The sequence below is a fragment of the Cajanus cajan genome, chromosome 8 (genome assembly GCF_000230855.2).
Source record: "Cajanus cajan strain Asha chromosome 8, NIPB_CcT2T_4, whole genome shotgun sequence".
Lineage (NCBI taxonomy): Eukaryota > Viridiplantae > Streptophyta > Magnoliopsida > Fabales > Fabaceae > Cajanus > Cajanus cajan.
In genome coordinates, this window is record NC_138524.1 from 25995759 (window position 1) to 26013281 (window position 17523).

Genomic DNA, 17523 nt, shown 5'->3' on the forward strand with positions numbered 1-17523 from the left:
TGAAGTTTGTTTACATCTTAAACTGTTAGTTTCAGTCAATACGAATTGTGTATGTTTAATTTAAACATGAATATTCATTGTATTATGTTTAAAAAACGATTGATTAATATAGTCATCATCTAACGTAGTTTGTTATTTTTTGAGTAGAGTGATTATTGGGCTGCGTTTTTGTTATGCACTATTAGTTTATTAAGCTTATCAAGTGCGACCTATTGCGGAAGTATCTTGCATGTGTTGAGTGCAATGATTGGGATCACTTGTGTTTTGCCTCGTGGAGTCGTGGTTGCTGCCTCCAATTGGGATTTTCTTGTGCACCGGAGGATTTTAGCCCCGTTGAGACATGTATCATTTGTAGAACTAATTCTTAAAATTAACAAACTCATGCGACATAGAAGAATAAACTAATCTTTTTTGTTAAAATTAAATGTAACGACTTGTCATGCTTTATATTTAATGGAATCTATTATAAGTAGTGGAAGAAATATAATAATATTATCTAAAGTTTACATAAATATAGGTCTCGAAAAACATGGTAATAAATCATATGCATATATATGGTTTAAAGTTTTGTAAAAATAATTGTAAAATTTTATAAGTATATATATATATGAGGAGGGTTCAAACGATACCGGTGTAACTTTTACTAAGTGTTACACCGCTCAATAACTTTATATTAAATGTGAATTTTGTAAATTCAACCGTTAGATAGAAAGTTCATATCTTTTAGATCATATATGTCAAATTTTGTTAAAATTGAACAACTTGAAAGTAATTAAAGTGTTCATATTTTAGTATATTTTGAAATGTATATATTACGTCAATTTTGTTTTATGAGAATGAAGTATCAAATCATCTTAGATTAATATAAATTTTGATATATATGATCTAAGAGATATGAACTTTCAATCTAACGGTTAGATTTACAAAATTCACATTTAATATAAAGTTATTGAGCGGTGTAACACTTAGTTAAAGTTACACCGGTGTCGTTTGAACCCTCCTCTATATATATATATATATATATATATATAGTAATCTAAAGTTATAATATATGACTCTAAGTTGTGGGTCAAGTTATTCTATTGAAAAATTAAGAGAGTAATTTAGTTACACTATCCAATCACATGATTCTCTACTAATTAGACTCCTCAAGTTTATCTTTACTTTGTTTTTTATGTAAGCATGATCATTGTAATTTTATTAATAGGAAAACATAAAGGTAAACTAGATTCAAGAGAATATTCATGCAACAAGTATAAAAGTGAAGATAACTATACTAATTACCAACTCCAACATGTAAACAAACAATAATGTACCCTAGTTACAACAAATCAACATTACAAAACACCTCAATATGGCATCTAATACCTACAAAGGTAAATAACGATTTTATCGATACACCATTTAACAACCAAAACAAGCAACATATGAACAATATCAATAATCACCATATCATATGCCTAACACCTCAATTATGTTTTGTCACACATTCATCTACAAAGATCTTTTATGTCGCAACTCGAAAATTTCCGATCTTGCGACCTATAGTTTAAACATCCTTTTAAAGATCTCATTAATTAAGGAATGCCCGGACACCAGACTAATCCTTAATTAATGATTTTGAAAAATGAGTTCATGGAGTCGCCACCAATATTTTACTCAAAACATTGGAAAAAGAAAAGATTTTTAAAAGTCCAATAATAGCCTTGATAACCAGAATTGAGTTCGGGAGTCGATTACGTATAGGGAAGGTATTAAACACCCCTACAACGCCCTTAATCAGTACCCTATGATGAAATTAATATTATAAACAATAATAATATAAATATTAAATCTCCTTTTATTAATAATTATTTACATGCCTGGAATTTAAATTATACGATTAACCCTAAAATGTCTACATGATTATTTTTGTTATAACAAAAAAAAAAGAAGTAAAAGAAAGAGAAGAAGATTAAATGAAATACCTCGTGACAAGCTTTGTTAGATCTTCAAATATGAAAAATATAGGTGCTTTGTAGCAACCTTTCACACTACAATTGCCTCACAATACTCAAGAAATACAATAGGAAAGAGAGAGAGAAATTTCGAGCTCTAAGGAGTCCTGGACGAAATTTTCGGGGTCGGAAGAACTGTGCCCAAGCTATCAATTTATAGACTTCAGAAAGGGTCCAGAACGGCCCGTTCCAAAATCGGAACGACCCGTTCTGAATCTGGCCATTACGTATAAGTTTCGTATACTAGAACGACCCGTTCTGAAATCGGAACGGCCCATTCCAGAAGTGAGATTAACATGTAATTTGGTAGACTGGAACGACCGTTCCGAAGAAGAGATTTTAGGCCATTTTATTAACTCGAAACGGCCCGTTCCAGTTTAGGAACGGCCCGTTCCGGTTAAGGTTTTTAACCCTTTTTTAGGAGATTGGAACGACCCGTTTCAATTTTGGAACGGCCCGTTCTGTCTTAGGAACGACCCGTTCCAGTCTATTACTTTTAAGCCTTTTGCCTGGTTTGGAACGACCCGTTCTGGTTTTGGAACGGCCCGTTCCAGACTAGGTTTTTAGGCCCTTTTTTGTGGCTTGGAACGACCCGTTTTGATTTTGGAACAGCCCGTTTCGGGCCACTAAAACCAAAGTATTTGGGCTTTAGGCCTTCTGATGTCTTGTCCTGTTATTTGCATGCTTGGGAGCTCCAATTCTTTGATGATAGACGTCCATTTCTTTGTTTGTATGTCTCCCGGACAAAATTGGGTGTTTACATTTTACAACAAAGGTGAATAATTTAAGTAACCTGATTCTATTGAACCAATAGAACATTTTTACACCTGCTAGGTCAACAATCAAATTGGGATACTAATCCTTAATAACATGATTTTTCAGATGTCGCCATTTAAATTAGGAAGTCTATTATTCTTGTCAAGGTAGAACAATTTGGGTATGAGTTTAACACGACATTAGTTTGCAACACTAAGTCCCTTATGGATTTAGTAGGTCGACTATCTTGTAAATACTATGTCATTCTAGTACTCAGTTAGGGACTAAGCCTCCAACCTTGTACTTTACTTGATTGGTCACTTTATATATGTACGTCTCGACCTTGTTTACATACGGATCAACATTAGTCACTTTTAGCTTGTATGCCTCGGCTTGACCCACATACTACATCAACTAAGGTCTTAGAAGATATTCAACTATCCACTTCAAGAGTTAACACCTACCCAAGAAGGTTTTTAACAATTAAGCTTGTGGAACACCACCAATATTCATATATGGGATATCCAACTTTTAAAAATAACTTCTCTAGTTCTAAGTTAATTAATATGTCTAAATGTCTATAGCATTCTCAGGTTCACACCTCAACAGTGTATAAACACAACATGACTAAATGTCTAAAATATTCTCAATATCACACCTTGATAATATATCAACATTATAAATATTTACATATTATCTTAGATCAATATACATAGAACTAACATCACCTTTTAGCATACAACATGCAATAAATTAATCTAACCTACCCATGTTCATCAATCAATCATGAAAACAACAAGTTAATATATGACAATTTGAATTCGACATTATCCAACCTATGCTTGGCATCATTTAGGTAAGGAGCTCTCTACCTCATTCACGCTTGATGTTATTCAAACCACGCTCGGTGTGAATGAGGTAGTGACCCTTGAACTCTTACACTTGACATGACAAAGTCACATGCTCGACCCCATTCTAAGTAGAGACGAGTTTCTCTCCTTATGTCTAGTGTCACTCCTTTGGCGCCCAATGCCAATCTAGGTAGAATCAATTCTCTCATCTCACCCTCAATGTCATTCAAACCATGTCCAAAGTGACCAAGTTAGAGGTCAGTCTCTTTCCTTACGCTCAAAACCACTAATTTTATGTCCAACATGAGAAAGACAGAGGTCTCCTGATTTGAGTCACGCTTGACACCATGAAAATAAGCTCAATGTAATGGTGAGTTTTACACTTGCAAACTCATAAATTTGGTTCAAACCACCTAAAATCCAAAATATCACCAACACACAATACAAGATATTACTTGTATACATTAACAACAACTCATTTCACATTAGAATAACAACATGCAACCACAATTAGGAACCTTTACTAAATATTCACCTTCATAGCTCAAAACATCAAAACTCAACCCTTCCACCATTCAATCCAAATTTAACGAATATAACCATATTTTGATGACAATCAAATAACACGCAATTCATACAATCCCACATGAATGAGGTTCTAACTTTCCTTACCTCAAAGTCAAAGCAAGCCGAGGAAGAAGAAAAAGAACTAGTTCCAACTTCTTCAGGAAGCTTTGTGCTACACCACCTTGATTCTCAACTATCCAACTTTGAATCAACACTCGACAATGATCCCATGTGCTCGAGAATTCTAGAAAGAAGAATAGGATTTGCACTCTAGAGTTTCTCTCTCTAGCATCTTGCTAAGGTTCTTTGAGAAATGAACTTATGAGATGCAAGTTTCAAAAGGAACTTTATATATTTTTCTCTGAGGATCAAATTGAACCTCTGTCTAGAAAACCCTCCAAAACACCTAAAGACTTCTCAAGAGTTCCTTAACTCTTAGAGTTTCTCAACACTACACCTCAAAATATCACAACATATAATTATTGCTAAAAGATAATAATTAACAAAAACTTACATGACACACTAAGAGATGGTGAAGCTATATATATTATTTGAATTGAACTTAATAACATTTTAATTGAATCTAATAGATATCGAAGAATAAGCTATTCTTTTTTTTTTATTTTAAAAATTATGTTGACTAAGAGATGATGAAATTACATGGATTATTTGAATTGAACCTAATAGCATTTTAATTGAACCTAATAAATATCATAAAATAAGCTTTTTTTTTTTTTTTTTTAAAAAATTATGTTGACTAAGAGATGATGAAGTTACATAGATTATTTGAATTCAACTTAATAACATTTTAATTGAACCTAATAGCATCAGGAACAAAATATAGAAGAAGTGAGAGATAATAATTCCATGTTAATTAAAATCAACCCATATGCTCTCGTTTTTAATAATATTTTGGCTAAAATCGTACAAGTGTTGTAATGTGTCTCTCCATGAGTATTTGATAACTATGTATGTAAGGGTATAATTGGTAATTTGATAACAAAAATAATTAAAAAAATCTTATATACAATATTAATTTTGAAGTCACAGGATAAGATTTAATTAGTGATTTAAAATTTAATGTTGGTTGATTAATCAAATAAATTAATACCCAGAATTCCTGGTCATAAAAAAATTGAAACTTCCTATGATGCACAAAATAAACTTTTTTTAATCCTATGTCCTTCGCTCTTTTGTTATACTTATACCTAATCTTTTATTTCTTGTTATTTATATAGAACGTAAATCAAAACGAAATAAAAAAAACAGATAGAGATAAAATATATAATATATATAGGAAAAAGAAAAAATAATAGTTGCTAAGTGAAGTAAGTAACTGGACTTATAAATATATTACCTCTAATAAAGTGATATTTTTAATTATAAAAGAAATTAAGTTAACTTTTTTTAGGGGAAGGAATTAAGTTAATATTTTATATAATTATTTTATTATTATTTATTTTAAATACCGACCCACTCTTTTATTATATCGATTATGAATCCTAATTGTCTCTTCTGCTAATTATATATTTACACAAGTCTCAACTAATTATACTTTTATGAATAAAATAATTCAAAATGTTATTTTTAAAACTATAAGAAAAAATATTTGGTTCAATTTAATATTCTTAAAAATGTTTTTTTAAACTAGTATTATAGGTTGTGATTTTATACGAATATTTATTATATATAACTAGTAGGATTAAGACATTTTATGCCTGTATACTTTATTTAATAAAAGTATTTAAAAATTATCAACGTTTGATATATTAATTTGTGTTGCATTAGTGTTCGAATCTAAAGATCTTGAATTCAAGTTTTATCTTTGTAAAATAATTAATTTTTAATATTTTTTTATTATTTAAAAATTTAAAGATAAAATCGTCTAAAAATGTATACATCAAATGAGACAACCTCTTATATTATATGCTATAGATTGAATTTTATAATAAAATATATATAAAAAAATATTATATTTTAATAGATAAATCATATTTAAATTTGTATAAATAAATTTTTAAATATAATATATTTAAAATAAATGATTTAAATTGCGATTTAAGATTATTTTTAATTATAATATTTTAGCCTTGCAATACACATATGTTAGATTTTAAATTGCGATACAAGACTATTTTTAATTATAGTATTTTAGTTTATGTAATCCATGTATATAAATAAATACTATATTTGAACATATAAATTATATTTAAAATTTGAATAAATAGATATTTTCAAATATATAAATTCTACTTAAATTTATGACAAATAATTTATATTGTACTTCAAGATTATTTTTATTTATTGATATTTTATTTTAAAAATATTAATCATTATGATAAATAAAAATCAAATTAATATAAAATTAAAATAATTTCTTAAAACTTCCTTAAAAAAAATTACTAAAGACTCTAACGTGAGATAATTGTTCATATTTTGTTTATAAAAATTAATTTTAAAATAATTTAAATAAAAATAAAAGTTACAAATTCTAATATTTTCACCGGAATATTATATACTCACTCCTCTACCATAAAAATAAAGTTCTTTTACTTATGTGAGTATAATTTTTCCAAAAGAAAAAGATGATAAATAAAATATTATTATATGATCCATTAACAAATATAAACATATTTATTTTCATATTCTCGTAAATAAAGGAAGATGAACCGAAACCACCTCAAAGACTTTTAAAATAGAAATTAAAGTGAAAACTAATTCCTAAAAATAACAAATAAAAATATATCATCACTATTTTATTTTTTTATTTTTATAAAAATGATTTTAATTTAATTTATTAAAATATAATAAAAACAACAAAATGATATATTAAAGATCACGCGGGACACGTTTTGCCTCGAGGTGTCCGTTTGTGTAGTTTTTAATAAGGAACGAGAGAAAACAATAGTATAAAAGGGTGATGATGATACAGTACGTATAACGAAGTTAATAATTTAATATCATGTATAGTGATTTCTTGAATAAGAAATATACTCTTAATTTATAGTGATTTCTTGAGTAAGCGTCCAACCATTTTATAATCCGAACACGTCCATATTATTATTATTACATAAAATCACAACACGTATACATGATTATTTTTAAATTTTTAAATAATAAAAAATAATATTAAAAATTAATTTATTATAAATACAAAACCCAAATATGAAAATTTAAAATTTAAAAATCAATTAATCAATTAATTAATTTAATAAACATTAATAATTTTAAAAACTAAAAAAAAAAGGATATACCTTGACTCACTAATAATAATAATAATAATAAATCAAAAAGTCACCTCCAAGCATAAGTTAAGTTGCCTCCAATTGCACGTTGTCACTTGGTGAAGGTGTTTCCGAAGCAAGAATGGAGGTAGTGTGGGTGGTGACTCTGATCGCAGCGGTGATTTCCTTGTGGGCACTGCACAAGCTCAACTCGCTCTGGCTTCGGCCTAAGCGGTTGGAACGCTTTCTAAGAGCGCAAGGCCTTCAGGGTTACCCATACTCCCTCTCACCACCCCATGTGCAATTAAATGAGCCCAAACCCCAACCTTTTGCTCTCTCCAACGATGTGGCGCCGCGTGTATCCTCGCTCCTCTATCACACCATCTCCAAATATGGTACACCTTTTCTTTCTCATTAATATGGTGTGTTTGGACGAGGAATCTATATAGGGTAATTTATTTATTTGAAGAATTTCAAATTTCTTGAGGTGAAATGCTTTGTTTGGATGAGGAATTTACAAAGAATTTGAAATCCAAGCATTTGTAAAATTTCTTAAAATAGTAGAATTTCAAATTCTCCAAAAAATGGGAGAATTTAAAATTCCTCGTATTTGTTTTTCTTATTTCACCTATATATTTTATCTTATCTCTTCATTCTTTTAATTATTAGATATTTAAAAATATTTTTAAAATTATTAAATATTATCTTATATTAATTTTTAAAATTATTAAATATTATCTAATATTAAATTTTAAAATTATTAAATATTTAAAAATGGATTAATATTTATTTTTATAAAATTTAATTTAAAAATATCAACATATAAATATATTTTTAAAATCAATTTTACTATGATGGAATCAAATTATCATATTCAACCTAACAATTTAAAATTTAAGAAATTTGAATTGACTCATCCAAACAAAATATTTTAAGAATGATAGAAATTGAAATCAAAGTAATTCAAATGCCAAGAATTTAAACAATTCAACAATTTCATTTGACCATTTTTAATGGGGTTCACATGTATTTATCATTTATTTTTACTCTTTTGTGTGTAAACACTTCTAAGCATTTCATCATGATGGAATAACTCTCTTTGAATATTTTTAATAGATTTCACCAAAAAAACTTATATCATTAAATTTTATTATGAATTTATTTATTAATTTATAATAATTTATTTATTTATATATTAATTTTAAATAAACCAACTTTTTATTTTATCATTATTTAAATAATTTATTGGCACAATAAAAAAAGTAGTAAAATTATTAATAACTATTTTTGTTAAATCATGGATTTTGAAAATTTGGATTTGTGGATTTTTGATAATTTGGTATCAAAATAAATCATGAATTTTGGTTTGAATCCATAGAATGAAAAGAAAAAGTTGAGAGTTTTTTTTGAGAATGATAGAGAAAAATTTGAGATATTTAGTTGTGCAATTATTCTTTTGAAAAACTCTTGTTTACATACAAATGGAAAAAAAAAAAAAAAAGTAACCGTTGCTTTTGCATCAGTAAAATAATAAAATTTACTTTTTGAATATTTGTTAGTTGATTTGTATGTTGCTAGCTAAAGTAACCTTTATCCAAGAAACACTCTAATTCAATTGCTTCCAACAACCATGGACTAAGAAGCAACATTATTTTTCTGAGAGAGTTGTTTCGTGAATTACCATTGTGGATGCTCTTAGTGTTACCTTACACAACTCTGTTTTACAAGTTAAACCTTTGAGGATGAAATCACTTGCGTGTTAACTGCTTAGCTTTGCAAACTAGTCAGCAAATTTAGTCACCATCCTCAACTCAACTATTACCCTTTCTCATATATAGTTAGTTGCTCATTATTAAAGTTATGAAATTCGTACTGATAAGTTGTTGGTGAGAGCAAAACTAAATTCGGTCTTCTTAAGGAGGTTCTTGTGAGAATTTTATGATTTTGGTATATTATTTTAATTGATTCACCAAAAAGGCAGAGATACAGATTTATACTAATATGATACAAGAGGTCCTAATATATTTCCTATAATTAAGCTGAATCATCTGTAAATTATGAAATAGAAATCAAAATCATGTAATTGCAATATTTACAGGATTATTGGCTTATTTTAAGTCTGATTTCCATCAACAGTTCTGAAGGTTGATCACATGGATGAAAAAAATTGTGATGTAGAGAGAAGAACTTACTAAAAGTTATAAATCAAGATCATCTTTTTGGTGAAGATTAGTCAATGGACAAAATCAGTGATACTTCACATAAACGATAAACCAACAAAATAAGTAATGAAATTATTCCTAGGCAATTTTTTTATTATATTTTTTCTCTTTCTAATTTTCATGATCAGACACTGTTATCAATCTGGCGCGAGTACGAAATTTTCATTAATGCTGTGAATTTCTGCTGTGTATTTGGAAGAGGAATTTTATAAATTTAAAAAATTTTAAATTTTTGATATTTGAATTACTTTGATTTCAATTTCTATCATTCTTAAAATATTTTGTTTGGATAAGTCAATTTAAATTTCTCAAATTTTAAATTGTTAAGTTGGATATGATAATTTGATTCTACCACATAGTAAAATTGATTTTAAAAACATATTTATATGTTAATATTTTTAAATTAAATTTTATAAAAATAAATATTAACTAATTTTAAATATTTAATAATTATAAAAATTAATATTAAATAATATTTAATAATTTTAAAAATATTTTTGAATATTCAATAATTAAGAACATGAAGAGATAAGGGATAAGATAAAATATATAAGTGAAATAAGAAAAAAAATGAAAAATTTCAAATTATTGGGAGAATTTTAAATTTTACTATTTCAAGAAATTTCACAAATGCTTGAATTTCAATTTTTTTTATAAATTCTTCATCCAAACAAAGTATTTCACTTCAAAAAATTTAAAATTTTTCAAATAAATGAATTACTCCATTTAAATTTCCCATCCAAACACTTATAAAAAATAAATGAATTATTTCATTTAAAATTCTTTAAATAAATAAATTATTCCATTTCAAATTTTGGGAAAACCACACCACAAAATCTAACTTTTAAGTGGGTAGAACCAAATACTTATAGGGACTGTGTAGATGCGAAAGCACTTTTAGGAAAATAAGGAAAGAAAATCGGAATAAGTTTCTCCATTAACTAATAAGAAAGAACTTTTGAAAAAACTTATATCACCTTTCTGGAGAAGCTAACAAGCTACATAAGCTAATTTTAACTTATGAAATAACTTATATCACCTTTCTATTTTTTCTAAAGTGTTTTTGTAAAAGTTTATCCTATTGGATTCATAATACTCCATTGAGCATCTGATATTGCTAAATACGGGACTTAAGGCAACTCATAATATCTAAGCCTATCAATTTTCTCCTTTAATTCTTAATTACTAGTTTGGTACCTATCACTACATTCTTAAAAATTCATTCCTTTTTTGATATTATTTTATTAGGGCTATTTGGTGCCCCGGTGGATAACATAAGAAACTAGAGTACAATATTTGTTTATGGTGTGTTTGGATGAGAAATTTTACAAATTCAAGAAATTTGAAATTCTTGGTATTTGAATTACTTTGATTTCATTTTCTATCATTTTTAAAATATTTTGTTTGGATAAGTCAATTTAATTTTTTTATGATTTTAAATTGTTAATTTGGATATGATAATTTGATTCCATCTTGATAAAATTGATTTTAAAAATATATTTATATGTTGAGATTTTTAAATAAAATTTTATAAAAATTGTAACGACCCGGCTGGTCACTACACACTACACCGTACACCTGAAACCGGACAGAAAAGAACAAGTGTATACATATAGTGTCTAGAATATACATATATACATGTCCAGATCTGACTAGATTCAAAATGTACAAGAATTCATCCAGAACTACTACACCGAGTAGCTGAAACAAACAAGCATCAACAAGGATTAGCTCCGCCTGCCGGCTGTAGACTCACCACTAGCCACCAACCTATCCCTGCTCTGCTCCCATACATAGTATGATCATCGCAGTCCGAACCACATGGAAACACAAAGGGTAAGCTAGTGAAAGGAAATAACATACATAGATAAATATGTAATTAAATAATAAGAAAAATATAGCTATAGTTATCCGCACATCAACCAGCTTAACAATATCAACTCCATATACCACAACACTCAGCAATAACAGCCCACATCTCACATCATCAGTATACCATTCATCGAATTTACAGCATAATCAGAAATAAGCACACAATGCGTCGTCACGCATATCAACTAGGAGATCTCCTTCCACACCTCAGCCTTTCGGCCTACACACCTCAGCCTTTTGGCCCACACAGCCATTCGGCCTACACACCTCAGCCTTTTGGCCCACATAGCCATTCGGCCCACACAGCCATTCGGCCTACACACCTCAGCCTTTTGGCCCACACAGCCATTCGGCCTACACATCCAATATCAACACACAGTACAACACAACATATCAATCTCACAACAGTATACAACTGATGCAGCTCAACATAGCAACTTACAACAATATCAGCTTACAGCGCGGCTAAACAGCTTATAGCTCAACAGTATTGGCATCCAGCACGGCTAAACATCTTACAACACAGCAATACTAGCATACAACAACTAGCAGCTTATAGCTCAGCTGAACATCTAAACACAGCTCACAGCACAGTCTAAACATCCTTAATCAGCAATAACATATAACAATACGACATATTCATCAATTTCAGCTCAACCTCATAATCTCACATTATCAACTAGTCAGTACAACAACAATATTTAACAACTACAGCTCAGCTCAGCAGTCTATAGTACAACAATATTTTAATTCAACATGAAAATCATCCATGTCAGCCTAACTCAGCACGACAACATATATCTATTACATCGTAGTATTGCCTCATTAATAACATACATGACATACAACATATTCTACACATAATACAACTCATCCACCTTGTTTATAACTCATCTATCTTGTCAAATTACCCACCCAACACCAATCAACCTAAGTACTTAGAACAACTTTCAACCTAACCAAATCACTAAATGTGAAATGACAACCTTCACAGAAAACATCACATTAGGAGTTATACTACTCCTACCACACTCATCCTTATCTCATATGAAAGATAAGAAGGTTTCCTACAACTCTCAAGAAGACACCAAGTCCTAATTCCTTCATCTACCTTGTTAAAAATGATAAAAACCGCAGCAGCTATAAAAAAAAGGTGACAGCTCAACCTCTCTTCACTAAAACAGCCATATCTAGAGTTCTAAAACTTCTTTTTGAGTGATTCCAGCGCCATTGGAAAGCTAACATCCAAGGCTACAACTTTCATGAAGACTACAACGTCCAATTCTGAAAGTACAAAGGCGCTCAGCGCCTCCAAAGCGCTCAGCGCTTTGCCTCCAGAAATTCTCCTCTAGCTCTCTGCCCCCAATGCGCTCAGCGCTTTAAATCCGCTCAGCGGTTCGGTTCCAGGGAGCTCTCTGCCCCCAAAGCGCTCAGTGCCTTAAAACTGCTCAGCGGTTTGGTTCCAGAAACCCTCCCCTGTCACGAAACTCCCAAGGGGCTCAGCCGTTCAAAACGGCTCAGCCGTTAGTGACAGCAACGACAAACCCTCCACCATTTTTGAACAACAAATCCTGCAAAAAAACAAGAAATCCAAGCACATGCAATCCACCCACAACACCCCATTTTCATCCAACAACCCAAAAATCAATTCTTTCTCAACATGCAACCATAAAACAACCAAGAGACCCAAGATTTCTCAAAACCCACTACAACCCCAATTTTTCCCAATCTCAACGATTCAACAACAATCATCAAACATCCACCAATTTCAACAGTTAAAGAGCTTTCAACACTCATTCACAACCAAAAATCAATCATGAAAACTAACTTCCCTTACCTCGGTGAAGAATCCAAGCTCCGGGAAGAAGACAATGGAGAAGGAGAAGAAATGGAGAAGGAATTCGGCTTCCAGCTAGCTCTACACGGCTTGCGTTCGAGAATCTCCGTCTCTAGGAGTCCACAACTTCAACAATGGAGAAAAAGAGGGAGTTGAGAAAATGGGAGAGTGAAGAGAATGAGTGAGGGAAAGTGAAGGAGGAAAAATGGGAGAAAGGGGGTCTCACAAAAATAAATATTAATAAATTTTTAAATATTTAATAATTTTAAAAATTAATATTAGATAATATTTAATAATTTTTAAAATATTTTTGAATATTTAATAATTAAAAATATGAAGATATAAGATAAAATATATAAGTGAAATAAGGAAAAAAATATGAGGAATTTCAAATTCTTACTTTTTTGGGAGAATTTAAAATTCTACTATTTCAAGGAATTTCACATGGATTTCAAATTCTTTGTAAATTCTCCATCCAAACAAAGTATTTCACCTCAAAAAATTTGAAATTCTTCAAATAAATGAATTACTCCATTAAAATTCCCCATCCAAACTCACTCTTAGACTTTCTTTTATCCGACACTGAAACTGAACTAATAAGAAAGTGGTGAAACGGTTGCTGGAGTAATGGGGGAAGGGGTAACGGAGTTGTACCTAATTACTTATCCTATTCAGTTTTACTTTACCCCATATGCATTGCGATAGATACAACTTAAAAAAGATTATTGGTTTTGAAGGAGTTTACGTTAGCAGTTGAAGGCACTAAACATTATATGAACTTGATGCTAATATGAAATAACACTTAGATAGTAAGTACTTCTGATGTTGTTAAAGCCTTTTTGAGTAGTTGCTGATATGTAAGGGATGTACAGGCAAGAATTCCTTTATATGGGAAGGTACAACACCAAAGGTGGTCATTTCGGATCCAAAACAAATCAAACAAGTCTTTAACAACATGTATGACTTTCAGAAACCAAAGTTAAGTGGCATTGCCAAGTTCTTCATCAATGGTTTAGTAAAGTATGAGGGTGAGCAGTGGGATAAACATCGAAGGATTATCAACCCAGCATTCCACTTGGAAAAATTGAAAGTAAGGTTATTTCTTAAATTTATTCTTGCTTTTTTGTTATCAAGTTCTGCTTTTAGTTTTAGATTGATCCGGTGGGAGGGAATTATACTTCCAAATTATACAGAAAAAAGTCTGTTTTTCCATTTTTCTTTTTATAATATGATTTTACTTAATACTTAATTTGCAGAATATGCTGCCAGCATTTTCTCTAAGCTGCCATGATATGATTAGCGTGTGGAAGGGAATGTTGTCCTCAGATGGAACATGCGAGATTGATGTTTGGCCTTTCCTTCAGAATTTGAGCTGTGACATAATTTCCAGAACAGCATTTGGAAGCAGCTATGCAGAAGGAATGAAAATATTTCAACTTCTAAAAATGCAGGGGTATCTTTTCATGACAGCAAAGTACAAGGACATACCAATTTTGCGGTTAGACCAAAGTGTGATTTATTTTGTTTTAATTTAGAGCTAAATTAAGCATTTTCTAGTGTTACCTGAAATGAATTCATTGTGAATTTTGTTGAGGAATCAACTAATTGCCGATTATAAAGCTAAGGAAATTAATGTCTAATGTAACAAAAAGTACAAGGTTGTTTTCTCTGACTGATTTGTCAATATCACATTTTACACGGGAGTGCTTGATGTCCATGATAATCTTCGTACTCTGAAGCTTCTCAAACTAGTCAAAAGAACCATAGGACGTATGCAAGATGTCTAATTAAGTGTTTAAGTTATAACATACAAACTCTAAGTAACGAATTATTCTGATGATGACGAATAATTATTAATTACATACAGATTTTGATTTAATACATGTTTCATCCCCAAGATATTTGATATCTGGTTTTCAAAAAATCTTTGAATTTCAAGAGATATGGCATACCAAATGACTTATAGAAGAGCTGCTACGGGTTTTCAACTATCTAAGTTTAGTTAGTAACAATTGTAAGACTCAGCAAGTCCGTTGCCTTCCCTCATATTTAACATGTATGTTTCTAGGAATCTACCAACATCTACCAACAAGAAGATGAAAGCAATCGAAAGAGACATACATGATTCAATTGAGGGTATCATCAAAAAACGAGAGAAAGCCTTGGAGAATGGTGAAACCTCCGATGCAGATTTATTAAGCATACTTTTGGAATCAAATCGCAAGGAAATCAAGGGACATGGAAACAGTAGGAGTGTTGGAATGACCAAACAAGAGGTTATTGAGGAATGCAAAACATTCTACTTGGCAGGGCAAGAGACCACTTCAACTCTGCTGGTTTGGACAATGATCTTATTGGGTAGGTTTCCTGAATGGCAAGCAAAAGCAAGGCAAGAGGTTCTTCAAGTATTTGGAAATCAAAATCCAAATTTTGAAGGGTTAAGTCAGCTTAAAATTGTATGTATCCCGTACTTTCATTTGATGATGATTTTTGGTTTAAATATCATTTTGGTCTATAAAGTTTTATAAACTTGATATTTTAATCTTTATAGTTAACGATATTTTCTTTTAGTTTCTATAATTACCATTTTTATTTTCTTTTAGTTTATAATTTCATAAATTTTACTTTAGTCTCCATATTCTATAGTAATAGATGACAGAGACTACACAAAAATGAAAAAATATGAAAAGACTAAAATAAAATATTTTTAACTATTTAGACTAAAAGATAAAGTTCATGAAATTATAGAAATTAAAAAGGTATTTAAACCATGATTTTTTATTAAACATATATTTTGTGCTAACATCTGCCATAATGTTTCTTCAATAGGTTACTATGATTCTATATGAGGTTCTAAGGTTATACCCTCCAGCAATTTTCTTTAGTCGCACTTTTCAAAAGGACATGAAACTTGAAAACCTATCACTACCTGCAGGAGTAAACATTACCATGCCAATATTTTTGATTCACCTTGATGCTGACATCTGGGGTGATGATGTGAAGGAGTTCAAACCTGAAAGGTTCTCTGAAGGAATTGCTAAGGTCACAAAAGGCCAAGTTTCATTTTTCCCATTTGGATGGGGTCCTAGAATATGTATTGGCCAAAACTTTGCCTTATTGGAAGTCAAGATAGTGTTATCATTGCTTCTGCAAAATTTCTCATTTGAGCTTTCTCCATCCTATGCTCATGCTCCAACGATTATGCTCACTTTGCAGCCAAAACACGGGGCACACATTGTTTTGCATCAACTATAATGTTATTCATATATTTTACCCCAAAGGTCGAGGATTCAAATCTTGGAAATTGTCTCATTGCTTGAGGGGTAAGGCTATGCATATCTACTATTTTCATCCTCACTAGCTTGGTTTTAGTGTTTTGCATTAGATTGTTCTTTTGTAATATCAATCATATTGTACATGGATTGAAAACTATCCTTTAAGCATCTTGTAATGCATGTATGTTTGACTATATACTATCTGGTGAAAGAAGATAAATTGTGTTAGTAACCCAAATTTCACTACTAATCACACCACTACTAGATCCAAAGCCAGGCGCACATCCATTCCTCCAATGTCTCAACTACTGTATGTAATGTATTTTGTTTTTTAAATTACCACGTGGATGGTTTTCTTTTTGGAGCCATTAAAGGTTCTTTATTTTAGAAAGGGATTGTACTTCCTTGAGACAATTATCAATGAAGGAAGTATTTCTTTTCTTATATTCAATTTTAGTCTTTTTCTTACTTTTCACCAAACAACTTGGTACTTTCATTACCTCCCATGTGCCTCTTAAACCACATAAAAGAGAGATGGAAGAGACTTTAAAGGCTATTACAACCAAACTAGACACTCTTCAAACTCAAATGGAGAATCTACAACAAACTCAAGATTTTCACGATTAGTCCCTATACGATCAAAGGGCATATTAGATCAAAGGGCAAATGGCAAATTACGACTTCTTAAAAGTTATGTTTAAATTATAACAAACATAACATTTTTGCAAAGCATAAAGAACCAAATGTTAAGACGATAACACAAAATGCATACTAAGATGATACAACATATGACTACGCATGATAGTTTATCGGACTGAACATATGTCCGTCTTAGATGAATGTTTTAAATATCACATTAAATATGTATGGTATTTTTATCATTTTTTATATATTCCTTAATAGATCAAAGAGAAAAAGCTTC

General features: G+C 30.3%; 1 protein-coding gene and 1 long non-coding RNA gene across 2 annotated transcripts; one reads left to right on the forward strand and one right to left on the reverse strand.

Moving 5' to 3' along the window:
- Window positions 1-7522: 7522 nt before the first annotated feature.
- Window positions 7523-17052, forward strand: LOC109798847 (11-oxo-beta-amyrin 30-oxidase). The gene is made up of 5 exons (XM_020359250.3): window positions 7523-7790; window positions 14199-14416; window positions 14583-14824; window positions 15395-15782; window positions 16156-17052. Exons 1-5 carry the CDS (start codon window positions 7538-7540, stop codon window positions 16579-16581), a joined length of 1527 nt encoding a protein of 508 aa, XP_020214839.2. The 5' UTR covers window positions 7523-7537; the 3' UTR covers window positions 16582-17052.
- On the reverse strand, window positions 11468-11936 carry LOC145950681 (uncharacterized). Its single transcript, XR_014428536.1, has 2 exons — window positions 11813-11936; window positions 11468-11756 (listed from the first exon to the last, which is right to left on the reverse strand). It is a non-coding gene; the product is annotated as an uncharacterized LOC145950681 (long non-coding RNA).
- Window positions 17053-17523: the final 471 nt, after the last annotated feature.

Coding starts and splice junctions, on each gene's coding strand:
- LOC109798847 (XM_020359250.3), top strand. CDS start 7,538: ATGGAGGTAGTGTGGGTGGTGACTCTGATCGCAGCGGTGATTTCCTTG. Junction 7,791..14,198: donor TCACACCATCTCCAAATATG/GTACACCTTTTC, acceptor AGGGATGTACAG/GCAAGAATTCCTTTATATGG. Junction 15,783..16,155: donor GGTTAAGTCAGCTTAAAATT/GTATGTATCCCG, acceptor TTTCTTCAATAG/GTTACTATGATTCTATATGA.